The sequence below is a fragment of the Gadus macrocephalus genome, chromosome 18 (assembly GCF_031168955.1).
Source record: "Gadus macrocephalus chromosome 18, ASM3116895v1".
NCBI classification, from domain to species: domain Eukaryota; kingdom Metazoa; phylum Chordata; class Actinopteri; order Gadiformes; family Gadidae; genus Gadus; species Gadus macrocephalus.
Window position 1 is genome coordinate 641225 of NC_082399.1, and position 16248 is coordinate 657472.

The 16248-nt window shown below is 48.3% G+C and overlaps 2 protein-coding genes across 4 annotated transcripts in view; both read right to left on the minus strand.

Moving 5' to 3' along the window:
- LOC132447062 (alpha-N-acetylgalactosaminide alpha-2,6-sialyltransferase 2-like) overlaps window positions 1–16248 on the minus strand; it is a 21384-nt gene continuing 5136 nt past the window's right edge. For 2 of the 3 annotated variants that reach the window (XM_060037734.1, XM_060037733.1), the window contains 9 exons: window positions 6374–6789; window positions 5423–5762; window positions 4494–4659; window positions 3689–3863; window positions 3425–3563; window positions 2772–2875; window positions 1409–1492; window positions 1007–1106; window positions 1–757 (listed from right to left, as the gene is read on the minus strand). In XM_060037734.1, the coding sequence (XP_059893717.1) occupies window positions 530–757; window positions 1007–1106; window positions 1409–1492; window positions 2772–2875; window positions 3425–3563; window positions 3689–3863; window positions 4494–4659; window positions 5423–5762; window positions 6374–6528 (1491 nt within the window). In that variant the 5' untranslated portion in view covers window positions 6529–6789 and the 3' untranslated portion in view covers window positions 1–529. Of the gene's footprint in view, window positions 758–1006; window positions 1107–1408; window positions 1493–2771; window positions 2876–3424; window positions 3564–3688; window positions 3864–4493; window positions 4660–5422; window positions 5763–6373; window positions 6790–11942; window positions 12220–16248 lie in introns of those variants that run through there. The other variant, XM_060037735.1, reaches the window with a different exon arrangement.
- The window catches only part of LOC132446731 (alpha-N-acetylgalactosaminide alpha-2,6-sialyltransferase 2-like), a 14627-nt gene continuing 11134 nt past the window's right edge, over window positions 12756–16248 (minus strand). The window contains exons 8-12 of the mRNA XM_060037173.1: window positions 16010–16148; window positions 15202–15305; window positions 14534–14617; window positions 14128–14227; window positions 12756–13884 (exon numbers count right to left, since the gene is read on the minus strand). Of these exons, the coding sequence (XP_059893156.1) occupies window positions 13696–13884; window positions 14128–14227; window positions 14534–14617; window positions 15202–15305; window positions 16010–16148 (616 nt within the window). The 3' untranslated portion in view covers window positions 12756–13695. The remainder of the gene's footprint in view (window positions 13885–14127; window positions 14228–14533; window positions 14618–15201; window positions 15306–16009; window positions 16149–16248) is intronic.

The window sequence follows — 16248 nt, forward strand, 5'->3', positions numbered from 1 at the left end:
TTGAAACTTTTGTTAACCCCAGCAGGTTGGAGGTCAGCCTTTTACCTGGTAACAAATTTCAGAAATCAAAATCACAGTCAGAAATTGCACAATGCAAGTCTAAGTTTTAAGCCCTTAAATCACCCATTGATTCATCCCCAGAAAGTCCTTCAACAGTATAAAAAATATGTTCCCTGATTCATTCCGTCTGTGCACGGACCCGTATCAACGAGCAGGTGTACGCCTGCAGCCAGCGGGGGCGCCACAATACGAATTCCCCACACAATGTTACGTACTTCATTGAATTTTTTTTTTTTTTTGCTTGCTTGCTTGTGCCCCCCCCCCCCCCCCCCATGTGATTTGGCGCCCCCCACAAATATGGCGCTCCGGGCAGCTGCCTGGTTCGCCCGTGCCCAAAACCGCCACTGCGTACACGGAAAGCCCTTCACCAAATAAAAATCTTAAAAAAAAAAGCTTTGAGGAAAAAAAAAAACCCTCAGTGCTCTTTGCCCAATCTGTCCTAAAAACGGCAGGTCCTCCGGCCCCCAGATTACCCCGTCCCGTTACTCTGGGGGCCGTGTGTAGCTGGTCGAGGGCTCCCCGTGGTCGATGGTCTCATGAACAGCCGCATGAGGCCAGCCTTGTGCAGCTGCTGCCACAGCTCCAGCTCCAAGCGGAACTCGTGGTTGGCGTAGAATATCACCTTGTGGTAGGTTTTGTCAAAGTAGTGGTCCGAGTACTTGCTATAGTCGGGCGTCATGAAGCCATAGGCGCTGACCTGCACGGCAAAGATGATCATAAACCACAAAGAAGATCCATCTTAGACACGAGGGTTAGGGTCATGGAGCAGTTGACGACCTTGTGAGTTGATATTATCCTCATAATGATAATAATAAAAAAGGGTGTTTATAACTGGATGCACACTTGATTATGATTATAACTAATTATATTGGGAACCAAAGTTCAGTGGAGATATGGTTATTATGTAACTAGTTACATGCTTAGAACGCCTTTGTAACCTGGTTACCTGGTCACAGGTGTGCAGAGCAGCCAGAAGCATCACAGATCCCGTAGACGGACGGAAGATGTCCCTGTATCTCTTCTTCAGTGTTTGGGCTGTAAAGAACCTACCAGATGGGTTTCAATCGAAGAATACAAAAGAATATTAAAAAAAAGAGAATGGTGCATTGTGTAAGAGGCCCCCTATGGGTGGGGCAAGGGGCTGACAGTGTGGGTAGATGGGAGAAAATCTGCCCTCAGACGCATTCTACAGCGCCCTCTTCCCAACGACAGCACTCATCAGAAACACAAACACTTCTGTCCATCCATGTAGATCTCCAGTGAACTCAGACCACCTCCCCCAACTCCACTCAAGTTGAACACTCAGCCTGTTCAACTGTTTGGTCGTTTATTGTATCGTCTGGCTCACCTGTTCCTGAGGTAGCGGACAAAGTCTGGGTGAAGCATCTTCAGCTTCTCCGCCGTCGCGTCCTCTCCGAAGTACTTTGGTGGACTGTGAAAACAAAACAAACGCAAATTATCGGGAATAAGAAATGCAATTTTGCAGTTTACTACTACTGTAACGGGGGGGGGTTAGGCAGAACCCAAGTGACAGTTCAAGGATTTATTCTGGTAAAGGATCGGGCAGGCAGAGAGCAGACAATAAAGTCACCGACAGGTGGGCGGGGAATCATCGGTGGGTCAGTAGAGAGGAGATAGCAACAGGAGGGCAGAAGAGCAAATCGGGAGTCGGGAACTGGAGAGCAGACAGACTGACAGGGACTCGATGTCGGGCAGGAGGTCAGGCAGGCGAAGGGTTGATAACAGGAAGTCAGGCAGGTGGATCAGGAGACGGGGACAGAGGAGCAGACAGACCGACAGGGACTGGACGGCAGGCAGGACGTCAGACAGGCGAAGGTTCGTTAACAGGCAGAGTGGAGTAGACCAAGACAATCGGGAGTTGCGTGAAAGCTCTGAATGAAACTAGAGACGATCTGGCAAGGACTGAGTGAAAGGAGAGGACGGTTATAGGGGGAGCACAGGTGGAGGTGGTTGGGTTAATTAGGGGAGATCAGGGTGGCAGGCAGGTGAACGGGAAAACCAGGGGCGGACCTTGACAACTACAAAGAATGGCCGAAACACAAAACAGAAGCAGACAGAACTGAGGGGCTGAATATATTCACAAGTGATGTTAAAGGGTACTACCTATCGAGTCTTAAAAACAAAATGGCGTCAACGGGGATCTACTGATGGTATTGTGTGTATTAAAATGTCCTTTTTAATTAACAATTTGTACACTTACAAAGTTCTCAATGCCTTGTTTTATATGTTAAGACCCTTATTATACTACCAAAGAATTGTAGGGCTACTTATAGCCTTTTAACTGGTTAAAAATAGCAAATGAGTTTTTACCATAACCAGTGCCCCCATCGTTACAAGTTTATAGTGCTTTGATAGAATCTTCTAAAAACAGCCAACTGAAGAAAGCGTCTATGTGCGTTTTTTGTGCTCCAAAACGAAAGTTTCAACTCGTTATCATAAAAAACATATCCCAAACCCATTTTACACCGGGATTACCCTTTAATTGTAGGATGGTCATTCTAGAATTGCAAAAATCCTAATTTGCCCCTTTTTGGTTTAACTCATAGCTATTTAGAGCGGACATGCTGCATACACGATAGAGCCATGGTAATACAACATTTTTTATTCATTAGAAAGGTTCACAATCACACATGCACACAAACATACTCACACTAACACTCACACACACACACACACTAACACACGCTTACGTTTTGGATTTATCTTGGCCTCGCTCCACCGGTGTGTGTGTGGCGACAGCTTTCACCATCAGATAGTCCCGGTAACTGGTAGGAAGGAAGACATAACGCGTCTCCTGTAGTCCAAATGACAGAGACAGACAGAGCGACAGAGACAGACAGAGCGACAGAGACAGACAGAGCGACAGAGACAGACAGAGCGACAGAGACAGACAGAGCGACAGAGACAGACAGAGCAACAGAGACAGACAGAGTGACCGAGACGGACAGAGCGACAGAGACGGACAGAGTGACAGAGACAGACAGAGACAGACAGAGAGACAGAGACGGACAGACATGAAAAAAAACGTCAGTTGAGAAGCAGATATGAGGACTCCGACGGCAGTAACATAACCTTCAGCAAACTTTCAAGATTAAAAGACGAATAATAATGGGTTGAAGAGCAGTGCCCAAGTTTTGTTGACTGCTAGTATGTTATGAGTCAACAGGGTTATTTGAGCCTGCAGAACGCTGGCACTGTGGGGGTGGGGGTGATGGTACGGTGGTGTTGGTGGCGGTGGGGGTGCTGTGATGGGGGTGGTGGGGGTGGTGCTGGTGGAGGCGGTGGTACGGTGGTGTTGGTGGCGGTGGGGGTGCTGTGATGGCCATGGGGGGGTGGTTCTTACCTTGGACACCGGTGGCCCCCTGAAGCCCGCGCTGCGGTAGCCCCCCATGGAGTTCTTCATAGTGTTGGTGGAGAAGGTGTAGTGGGTGGTGCGTGTGCCCACATCCTTCTGGAAACCATCAAGGATAGCCCCGTTCGTCCTGAAGAGTTAGAGACATTAATATAGATATGTATACACCACGCACACACACACACACACACACACACACACACACACACACACACACACACACTAGCTATTTGGGGACGGGGGAGACGGGGCTACCTGAACACGTAGTCGTGGCCGTCGATCTCGGGCCCCTTGCCGGAGTCCTTCAAGATCCCCCCGTTGCCGACCACGGCGCAGCGGATGCACTGCGAGCCGTTCCGTCGGCGCTCCCAGTCGTCAAACATCTGGTGGTTGGCCGTGAGGTTGAGGACGGAGAGCGTGGCCTTCAGCGCTGAGGAGGAGGAGTGAGGAGGTTCAGAGGTGGACGCGCTTCATGTCATTCTGCCAGATCACTCCTGATCAGGACGACGCGTTTTGTCGTAATGGTAAATGGGCGATGGTCTGCATTCACACAGCTCTCTTCTAACCAGAGGCCACTCCAAGCGCTTCACAACATTGCCTCATATTCACCCGTTCATGCACACATTCACACTCCGACGGCGGAGTCAGCCACGCAGGGCGACAGCCAGCTCGTCTGGAGCAGTCAGGGTGAGGCGTCTCGCTCAGGGACACCTCGACACTCGGAGGAGCCGGGGATCGAACTAGCACCCTTCCGGTTACCAGCCTTCGCTCTCCCTCCTGAGCCACATGCCACCGATTATCGAGCTCTCATAGACATAATCGCTCATTTCTGTTGTAGCGAGAGGCAACACAGTCCCACATTGGGTTGTGCACAATCAGGGATCCAGCAGTCCCATGTGGTAGCAGAACCTCTGGAGACAGCACAGAGCATGTGCAGGAAACAGAAACTGCAAAGGGGCGGAGCTTAGGCCTTGTTTCCCGTTTCGTTGCAAACATATTCTGCTGAAGAAGACTTCTTTGTGCGAACGGATCGAAACAAAGTACGAAAAAGAATTCTTACAGTCATAATCCATCGAGAACCATCCGTAGGCTCCGTGAAACTGCTTCAGGCGCTGGTGCTGGAGCAGCGTGACGTCCTTGGCCCACTGAAGAACCGGAACGGTCCCCAGGAAACTGCCATTAAAGCCGGATGACGACCACTTCCTGGCGATGGAATCTGGGCAGGTCTGGGGGAGCAGATGGGGGGCACTAATGGAATCATTACACCATCTTACTATAGCCGGTTTGAAGAGGATGCAGGGATCACCTTCTGCTGTTTCGAGAAACCGCCTGGTGCAGTTCCAACAACATGCTGATACAGTCCTCCCTATAGTATAGTTCATTGTAAAGACAGAGATCGCATTTAGATTAAAAGAAATAGCATCGCATCGTTGAGGACGACCTCTAGTGGCGTGGAGGGGAAATGCGCAAATCACACGTGTTCGATTTGTAAACACACCGGGTGGCACTTGCCTGATTACGGCACGTGAGGTGAGTGAGCACGGGTGAGGCTATAAAGGTCCGCGATTTCCGGCCGGGCATGGAAGGGTTTGTGCATTGGAGGACACGAGAGCACGCATTGGTTTTCAACCTAATCCTAATCCTAATCCGAATCCGAATCGCAATACGGAATGCTTGTTGTTCATGTTTAAAATAATTCATGTTCAATAAAAGGAAGGAGAAGGATTTGAGCTGTCCTGCGTACTCTGTCTAACAGTGCCATTTCAAGTTGGGCAAGCACAAATGAAAACATCACCCAGATAACTTGACATTCATACAGACAGGGGGCGCCCCCCCTCTCTGCCCAGAGCAGTTAGGGTGAGGCGTGTTGCTCAGGGACACCTCGACACTAGTGATCGAACCAGCAGCCGTCCGGTTACCAGCCAACCCGCTCTACCTCCTGAGCTACTGCTGCCCTATTGGACATTGGACAAATGGACGACGACTCACTGTCTGTGGTGGGATGTCTTCTCTGCTGTACGTATCTCCAATGTAGGCCTCCTCGAAGGTCAGCACCCTGGGAGTGAGCTCAATGGGGGCTGGTCTAGACGTGGTTACCCTCGGCCCCCTGGTCAGCACCCTGGGAGTGAGCTCAATGGGGGCTGGTCTAGACGTGGTTACCCTCGGCCCCCTGGCCGGCGGCTGGCCGGCGGCAGCAGTGGTGGACGGCGGTGGCCCCGGACTGGACGGGTCTGGGGCCACAGTGCTCGGGTCAACACTGGAGGCCCTGGGGTCCTGGCCAAAGAGACTGTTGTTGAGCCGAAGGGGCCCCAGGCGATCTCCTGGAATGCTGCAAGGGGCAAAATACAAAAAATAAGTCGTTGAGCGGGTGGAAATCCGCCTGCATCCGTCTGCTTCTTCAATCTAAGCCATATGACTTCCATATCGACTGCCTTCCCTAACATCCCAGTGAACCTATGTGTATGGTATAGAAGAACACTGATATAGGGCATCAGCTGTTATCAGGATAAATATACAACAGGGCGGTTCAACAAACTAAATTGAATGTTTACACCTCTAATTCTTTCATAACAATGACAATGAGTCATCCTCAACATCTTCATCGTAGCTGTGCTGTATCACATGTCAGCCACAAAGAAAGACACACGCTACATGAAATATGCAGAACCCTCTGACCCTCAACAACCCAGCCTCAACCAGAGGCCACTAGAAAACTAACATGTCAGTGGAGCTGCTGTTCTCCCTTCATACCTGTCCCCATCCCTCTCCTTCTGTTTTCATTGTTGACTTTCTTCAGAGGATGGTGGCTTTGTACATTCAAACACCGGGAGCAAACTGAGCATCTTGTTTTTCCCACGTTTTTCCCACATCGCCTGTTCTCCTGCTGTGAACCAGAATGGTGGGGTGCCCGTGTGTGTGGGGGTAGTTTAACCGACTTGCCTGCTTGGGGGGGAGGGGCTGGCTGCGTACCAGGCCCGCCCCAGGAGGTCCATGTGCCAGGGGGTCCACACCTCCAGGCTCACACTCATCAGGTAGAAGAGGGGCAGGCTGCCGGCCGCCAGGAGGCCGAACACGATGCGCAGCCTGGGCGCCATGGCACGCCGTCGCCCGGCTGCACGCCGCTCACAGGCCGCAGGCGGGGCTAGCGGTCCACAACGGCATGGGGGGCCGCTGAGAGGGGGTGGAGGGCGGTCTCAGCGAGAGGAGGAGGAGGAGAGGACAGGGGGGGCCCCGTTGGGTGATCCCAGAGGGGCGGAGCCACAGGGGGATGGAGAAAACGTGGGCGGGGCCTCGTCCAATTAGGAGGCTCTCAAAGGGGGATTTAATTGGACGACCGCGGACTCTGTGCTTCTCTCCTAGAGAGACAAAGACAACGGTTACATGCCCCCATTCCAAAACCTTTTCGTACCGAACTTTTGAACTCTTCCAATCCGGTTTCCACTCCAAACACAGTACAGAAACTGCCCTCCTCAAAGTGACCAATGACCTTCTGCTATCCTCTGACACTGGCTCCCTAAATATCCTCATCCTCCTTGACCTCAGTGCTGCCTTTGACACGATCAATCACTCCATTCTCCTCTCCCGTCTCCAATCCACCCTTGGCATCACTGGCACCGCCCTCTCCTGGCTCGGATCCTATCTCTCCGACAGACATCAATTCATCGCCATCAACAACTGTCAATCAGCCACTACTCCTCTCATCCACGGTGTCCCCCAGGGTTCTGTGCTTGGTCCACTCCTCTTCATTCTGTACATGCTTCCTCTTGGTCAGATCCTCCGTCACCATGGACTCCGGTTCCATTGTTACGCCGATGACACACAGCTTTACCTCCCCTCCAAAACCATCAGTCCTTCCACCCTCTCAACCCTCTCCAACTGTTTGACTGACATCATGACCTAGATGCAAAACAGCTTTCTCAAACTCAACTCCAACAAATCCGAAATCCTCATCATTGGTCCTGACACCCTCACTCACTCCACTCTGAACTTCACCCTTAACATTGACGGCTCCACCATCACCCCCTCCACCAAAATCCGTAACCTTGGAGTTATCCTGGACCCCACTCTCTCCTTCCTCCCCCATGTTAACCATATTACCAAAACTGCCTTTTTCCACCTCCGAAACATCGCCCGCCTCCGCCCCAACCTGTCAACTACCGCTGCTGCGACACTCATCCACGCTTTCATTTCATCCAGGCTCGACTACTGCAATGGTCTTCTCTACGGCACCACCAACAAAGTCCTCAAAAAACTTCAATATGTCCAGAACTCAGCTGCACGCCTCCTCACTGGTACCCGCTCCAGAGAACACATCACACCTGTCCTCCGTGAACTCCATTGGCTTCCAATTAAACACAGAATCAACTACAAAATCTTACTCATCACCTCCAAGGCCCTCAACAGCCTAGCCCCCCCCTACCTTGCCGACCTCCTCCATCACCACGCCCCCTCCCGATTCCTCAGGTCCATCTCTGCCAACCTGCTACAAGTTCCACGGACTGAGCGCCGGACTTGGGGTGATCGGGCCTTCTCAGTTGCTGCCCCCACCCTTTGGAATTCACTCCCCTCCCACATCAAAGTCTCTCCAACCCTCTCTTCTTTCAAATCTGCACTCAAAACATACCTTTTTACACTAGCCTTCTCCACCTAACTCCCACCTTATTCTTCATGTTTAACCTCCGTTTTTCTTTTTTTTCCTAGTCTGTCTTACATAGTTTTGATAGGGCAATATGTAAAGCGTCTTAGAGTACCATATTAAGCGCTATATAAATTTCATTTATTATTATTATTGTTACCGCCATTCCGACAGTCTATCAATCAGTGGCGCCAACTTCAGGTCAACATTGGGGGATCGTAAATATTTCGTTGTGTTCAACCAAAAAGCAGCCATTTCAGTATTATTTATCTGTAATCTATTTGATTAATTGCTAATTTTGGTTGTGATGATATTGTGTGTTGTGAAGGGCAGGGCGTGCACTTATTTAACATGGCCTGGGAATGTATAAATAAATATTCTATGAAACTTAAAACTGGACAATTTATTCGTTAGACTTGGATTTAAACTCAATGCGGGACCACTATTAGAGTGGATTGGACGAATATGGGAACGAAATTAATTGTTTGGAGTGCCGCGGCAGAACGAATGGGCGCAGTTATCGGCCCAAGGCAATACAATATGCTTTACAAAGGAGAAAGGCGAGAATATAACCTGCCCTGGAACCACCGTTCCACACAAATTCTCGAAGGGGATCAATAAAAATAAACCAACAGCTTTTGCCCATAAAAAGCTAATCCGTTAAACATAGACTGTTAAACAATATCCCCCAACCTTTTCTTTTAACTATACGGGCAAGTAAATATTCCCTCGTGGGCAGGATCCGGCAATTAAATAGCCCTGCTCTCTGATGACGTGTTTTGTGTGTGCGTGTGCAAGTGCGTGTGTGAGTAAGTGAGTGAGTGAAAGACATCAACCTCATAAAGCTCCGAAAACATCACCTCAACACAGAGACCAACGCTCTTCAAATTAGCCTACGCGTATTTGTTTGATGGGTGAATTTGCTCCAAAATCGATTTGTTTGCCGACATCCTGCTGCTGTGGAATTCCGGACAGGCGTTGGAATAAGCAACGCCAGAACGGGCGGTTCATCTCGTCAGTCCAAGTAGCCCATTGTTCATGATGAAATAAAGATCAGTTCAACGGGAGCATTAGTGCCAGGCAGCCACACGGCAAATTATACATTTATTTTTGTCTTGTAATCTCCCTGCTTCTGAAATGCGCGAACATCTCCGCCCCTTCCACAGTGCAGATTAAATTGGGCAGCATTCCACGATTATCCCTGTCGCGTATGTATGCCCTCACGCATTGTTGATATCATGCTGGATGCTTTAATCTTTCTATGTGTTTTTTAGTTAATGATTGGGCTACAATAAGACCACGTTGGCTATGTAATCGCGGACAAAAGGGGACATTTCATAGTGGATGGTGAAAACCGGGTCTCATTTATAACCGTTGCGTACAAAACGGGGCTGAAATTGGCGTAGGCCTACGTGACTTTCCACGCCAAGGTTGTGATCTATAAAAAAACAACTTGACGGGAGAATGTGCGCAGCCCTAAGCTAACTCTGACCCATGCGTACGCATGGTTTGGAGGAAAAGGAGAATTGGTGAACTGAAGTCAGACGGAAGAATTGTAGAGTGAGAAGAACGATTATGTTTTATCATCGCCCTTCATAAACTTAATTTCAACCCGTATCATGCGTTAAATCTATGTAGCCTAATCTGAATAATTTAAGTAAACTGCGTTATTGCACAGTTATAACTCCAGAAACATCTCCTTACAATGGAAATAAAAATAAATTCTATATATTTAATCCCGTCACTCCATACTGTCCACTGACGGCGCGACTGCATGGAATAAAGCATCTGTCCAACATGTGTCGATAACATAATATTTTTATGTTTGGTCCTGCTTCATTGGGTCTATGTGTGGGTAGCTTAGATTCTTAAAATACGTAACAGTGACACTGAAAACACATAATCATATGTCAAATAAATCCCAAGTGTGGAAAACCAAGTCACACTCCACACAATCGTTGTCCGTTACTCTTGATGCTTTCATGACAAATCAGGCATTAAAAAGGGGTTATGTTCAAGAACATTTTACGTTGGTGATTACAAACTGATTATCCAAGGTGTTCTCGGTCAGTTTTATTACCGTAACCAAATAGGCCTACAGAGGTGAGCGCCGTGGTAATGCCGAGTCGCGTCACAGTGCTTAAATTTGCATACGTGATCTGATTGGATGATGGATCCGTCGCTGCCGAAAAAGTTGAACATTTTTCAACTTGTTGACTCACGCCTCGTGCCCACTGCACCGTCAGTCACGGATGGGGGAGTAGTCTTTGCAGAGGCATACGTCAGCCAAGCCCAAGCATACGCGATCTGATTGGATGACGGAACCGTCGCTGCCGAAAAAGTTGAACATTTTTCAACTTTCTGACGGTGGCGAACGCTCCAACTGAACGGACGGATCCACAATGCATTGCGCGTCCGTCCCCATTCAAAGTCAATGGGCAACGGTCAACTGACGGAGGCAGTGGGCACGGGGCGTGACGCCTCGTGCCCACTGCACCGTCAGTCAACGGACGTGGGAAGGCGTGGCTGACGGATGGGGGAGTAGTCTTTGCAGAGGCATACGTCAGCCAAGCCCAAGCATACGCGATCTGATTGGATGACGGAACCGTCGCTGCCAAAAAAGTTGAACATTTTTCAACTTTCTGACGGTGGCGAACGCTCGGGGCAGCCGAAGGCTCCAACGGAACGGACGGATCCACAATGCATTGCGCGTCCGTCCCCATTCAAAGTCAATGGGGATCAGTCAACAGGCGGAGGTAGTGGGCACGGGGCGTTAGACGTCAATGTCGGAGTGGGGGTACGTCGGAATGGAAGGCGGACCCCAGACACAACATACACAACCCAGTCTCGCGGAAATACGTGACACCGTCACGTCATTAAATCTATTCATTCGTGATCTGGGACACGTAATTTCAATTTTTTTCGTGCCAAAAAGCACAAATTTCTAACAATATGACAGCTTCTGGCCACTCGTTTCTACTTTCACCTTTGATGCTGAGAAATTGTGACAATTCACAGATATATTTAATGCAGGTGCGCTGCTCTGTAGGCAAACCGGGGGGAAAAAGGTAGCTAGGCCTACTTCTTCTCTTCTTAGAATGAGTTTGAAATTTGTGCTTTTGGCACGAAAAAATTGAAATTACTTGTCCCAGATCACGAATGAATAGATTAAATGACGTGACGTGACACATATATTTCCGTGAGACTGGGCTGACATACGAGCATGAGAAATTGGAGAGAGGAATGAGAAGGATTGACATCCTCTTTCACTGTCATGTCACTTAAACTTAAGCCATGTTACTGTCATGTTACTTAAACTATAGTGGCATGTTTAATGCGGAGCTCTAGAAAACACTCTCGTAGTTTAACAAGTTAAACCATTTCTTAGAGAGACTGCATCTCTTTTAAACTCCTTTACTGTGTCAAAGACACAGCAAACCTGGCCTGTGGCATCAAATCCTTTTTGCGCCACAAGATAGGCGTCGCATGTTAAGCAATTATCTCCAATATGATCCGAACAAACAAATTTTCCGAATGTCAAGATGAGTAGGGCTGAAGGGGCCGAGAGAATGTTTAGCCGTGATTCCCGTGAACCGATAAGCCGAGGAGCGCCTCTTGATAACTGACAGAAAGAGGCGAGGAAAGCACTGGCTCTACTCCTCCCAAACACCCGAAGCATGTTAATAAATATAACCATGTGAAACATGTTTAAAAACGAAACGCTATATTAGTGAAATCACATGTAGCCTACATATTTAGTTCATGACTGAAGTTATATATTTTTTTTATTATTCCTCTAGTTTAGGCCTACTTCTAGGCATCTCATTTCCCGGACCTTCTCCTGGACTATAATATGTGGTAAATCGCCCTCACCCGTTAAAGCTCCAGTTCAGTTCCTCTTCCCCCGTTATCGCGGAGCCTTTCCTTCCCAAGTTGGAAGCCCTTGCGCGTTGCTTAACCCAGTCAACTGTCGTCACTACACACACTCACACACAAAGCCAGGCACAGCATGGGCGGACCCGCTGGTGAAATGAGAACCAGCTGCCCTCAATAGGCCGCCCCCCTCAGCCCCACACCCTTGTTGTATTTTTACAACAAGAGTTGTGACATACAAGTCAAACAACTTTTGAGCGCAAGTACACACCGAACACACACCGAACACACACACACACACGCGCAGGGCCGACGGACTGCGGGGGAAAGTGAGGCAGTCGTGGGGGGGCCCAAGGCAGAGGGGGGGCCCATGGCAATTTAAAAAATAATAAAAAAAAAAATTCTGTTTAATTATCCACCAGCCCATAGTGTTAGGAGTCGCACACGGCCACGTCTCCCCCCCCCCCGCCCAGTCAGCAATTGCTCTCTACCCCCCCCCCCCCCCCATCAGGGGGGGGTTCCTTTTGTAGCTCTCGTGTTCAAGATGTGTTCACAGATTTCAGGGAGCTAAGGGATCGTCTGTTCGCTCAAAACGGAGCCATCAGGTAAAGAGACAGATCATTATCCAGCTCGGGATGCTACAAGTAGCATTAGAGATATGCCAGACTTTCCACATCCTGTCCTTAGCGTCAGCACCAGATCTTTGTCACACACCCCTCAGCCAGGGGTAACTCCCCATGGAGTCTGTTTTAAGCGTCCTCAAAGCTATCCTTGTTCTTCCAACCAAACACAAAAAGGATGACGAGACAATACTTGAACCTGTTGTGAACCCCAGCAGGTCGGAGGTCACCCTTTTACTTGGAAACAAATTTCAGGAATCAAAATCACAGTCAGAAATTGTGCAATGCCAGTCTAAGTTTTTAGCCCTTAAATCACCCATTGATTCAACACCAGAAAGTCCTTCAACAGTATAAAAAAGAAGTTCCCTGATTCGCGGAGTGTCTTTGGCAGGACAAACTCTATGCAGTATATTTTACGGAGGCGCCGTTATTATTGTTTCGCAGCACAAAAAAACCTCATCTGCAGTCCACCAGTGAGGAGACGAGCGTTCTTCAGCGAGGTCGTCGCAGGTGCCGCCGCCAACGCTCCCTGCAAGAGTTGTCCCTGGAAACCCCCCTGCTCGGCCATGAGAGAAAGGGACGCTTTTTCCCGGTGTTGTCAGGGGAAACATCTTCAGTCCGTTAAAATATGTCCCCCAGCTCCACAATACCACAGCTTGACACGGCACCTTCTCCCTCCATGAGTTAACGCCACAGGGAGGAGGATCCTCAGAGTCATTTGTAAAATAATGTTTTTAAAATGCAGTTTGCATCGTAGACTACACACCAATGAAATTGCTTTAAAACAGAAATAAATTAAGTTTTTAAAATAAAAGACCGTTCTGTTGGAACTTTTTCTTCTGAATTTCAAGGCACACAGAATGACTGGAGGAGAACGTCTGAGACAGGGTTCGGTCAAGGCAATCAGCCACAATGTGGTTTCCCATCAAGTCTACATTTTTACCTGTTAGCTTGACGAGAAAACCAACACAATTATTACGCCGTACACGGAAAGCCAAATAAAAAAATCTTAGAAAAAAAGCTTTGAGAGAAAAAAACCCTCAGTGCTCTTTGCCCAATCGGTCCTAAAAACGCCAGGTCCTCCGGCCCCCAGATTACCCCGTCCCGTTACTCTGGGGGCCGTGTGTAGCTGGTCAGGGGCTCCCCGTGGTCGACGGTCTCATGAACAGCCGCATGAGGCCAGCCTTGTGCAGCTGCTGCCACAGCTCCAGCTCCAAGCGGAACTCGTGGTTGGCGTAGAATATCACCTTGTGGTAGGTTTTGTCAAAGTAGTGGTCCGAGTACTTGCTATAGTCGGGCGTCATGAAGCCATAGGCGCTGACCTGCACGGCAAAGATGATCATAAACCACAAAGAAGATCCATCTTAGACACGAGGGTTAGGGTCATGGAGCAGTTGACGACCTTGTGAGTTGATATTATCCTCATAATGATAATAATAAAAAAGGTTGTTTATGACTGGATGCACACTTGATTATAACTAATTATATTGGGAACCAAAGTTCAGTGGAGATATGGTTATTATGTAACTAGTTACATGCTTAGAACGCCTTTGTAACCTGGTTACCTGGTCACAGGTGTGCAGAGCAGCCAGAAGCATCACAGATCCCGTGGACGGACGGAAGATCCCCCTGTATCTCTTCTTCAGTGTTTGGGCTGTAAAGAACCTACCAGATGGGTTTCAATCAAAGAATGCAAAAGAATATTTAAAAAAAGCGAATGGTGCATTGTGTAAGAGGCCCCCTATGGGTGGGGCAAGGGGCTGACAGTGTGGGCAGATGGGAGAAAATCTGCCCTCAGACGCATTCTACAGCGCCCTCTTCCCAACAACAGCACTCATTCATTAGAAACACAAACACTTCTGTCCATCCATGTAGATCTCCAGTGAACTCAGACCACCTCCCCCAACTCCACTCAAGTTGAACACTCAGCCTGTTCAACTGTTTGGTCGTTTATTGTATCGTCTGGCTCACCTGTTCCTGAGGTAGCGGACAAAGTCTGGGTGATACATCTTTAGCTTCTCCGCCGTCGCATCCTCTCCGAAGTACTTTGGTGGACTGTGAAAACAAAACAAACGCAAATTATCGGGAATAAGAAATGCAATTTTATAGTTTATTGCTACAAAGAAAGGTCGGAACACTATGCAGAAGCAGACAGAACTGAGGAGTTGAATATATTCACATGTGTTGTGATTGACATTCTAGAATTGCAAATTTCAAATTTTCCCTTTATTTGTTTAACTCATAGCAATAAAGACCGGACATGCTGCATATACCATAGAGTAGGGCTGATTGATTATGGAAAAAAATCATAATCACGATTATTTTGGTCAATATTGAAATCCCGATTATTCAAACGATTATTTTTTGAGTTTGAAAACATGAGGTTTTTATTCAGCGTGTCTCTCTAAAAAATACTTTGGAACCGAGAACATTGAAATTTCACCTTAAAAAAAAGACACAAAATGGTCCAAAAGAAAACATATATGTATCCAGCTCTAAAAATCATAAAATAGAAACAAACGCTAAAATCGATACATACAAAACATTTTATTCATTAGAAAAGGTTCACAATCACACACGCACACAAACACACTCACACACGCACACGCATACACACACACACACAAACACATGGTTACGTTTTGGATTTATCGTGGCCTCGCTCCACCGGTGTGTGTGTGGCGACAGCTTTCACCATCAGGTAGTCCCGATCATTGTCTGGAAGGAAGACATAACGCGTTTCCTGTCGAACAAATGAGAGGGACGACAAAGAGACAGCATCAGAACGAGAGAGACTCAAAATAAAAACATGAAAAAAACAGTCAGTTGAGAAGCAGATATGAGGATTCCGACGGCAGTAACATAACCTTCAGCAAACCTTCAAGATTAAAAAAAGAATACATTGAAGAGCAGTGCCCAAGTCTTGGTGAATGCTAGCATGTTATGAGTCAACAGGGTTATTTGAGCCTGCAGAACGCTGGCCAACTGATGTGAAGCAGAGGACATGTTGCACATTATTTGAGTGAAGTGGTGATCAGACTCTAGCCGTGCTGTTATGTTACGACCAGGTCCTCGCTGTGAGGTCAGCAAAGGTTAATCAACACCACTCCAGGTAATCAAAGTCAATTAATCATTAAAGCCATCATCCAATCTATTATATGGGATAGAACAGTAACAGTTTCCAAAAGGAGTCGTACCAAACAATGTTTATCGATTGATCTGGTGGTGGTGCTGGTGGTGGTGGTGGTGGTGGTGTTGATTGTGGTGGAGGTGGTGGGGATGGTGGGGGTGATGGCACAGTGATGGTGGTGGTGGTGGTGGTGGTAGTGGCACTGTGATGGGGGTGGTGGGGGTGGTGCTGGTGGAGGCGGTGGGGGTGGGGGTGATGGTACGGTGGTGTTGGTGGCGGTGGGGGTGCTGTGATGGCCATGGGGGGGTGGTTCTTACCTTGGACACCGGTGGCCCCCTGAAGCCCGCGCTGCGGTAGCCCCCCATGGAGTTCTTCATAGTGTTGGTGGAGAAGGTGTAGTGGGTGGTGCGTGTGCCCACATCCTTCTGGAAACCATCAAGGATAGCCCCGTTCGTCCTGAAGAGTTAGAGACATTAATATAGATATGTATACACCACGCACACACACACACACACACACACACACACACACACACACACACACACACACACACACA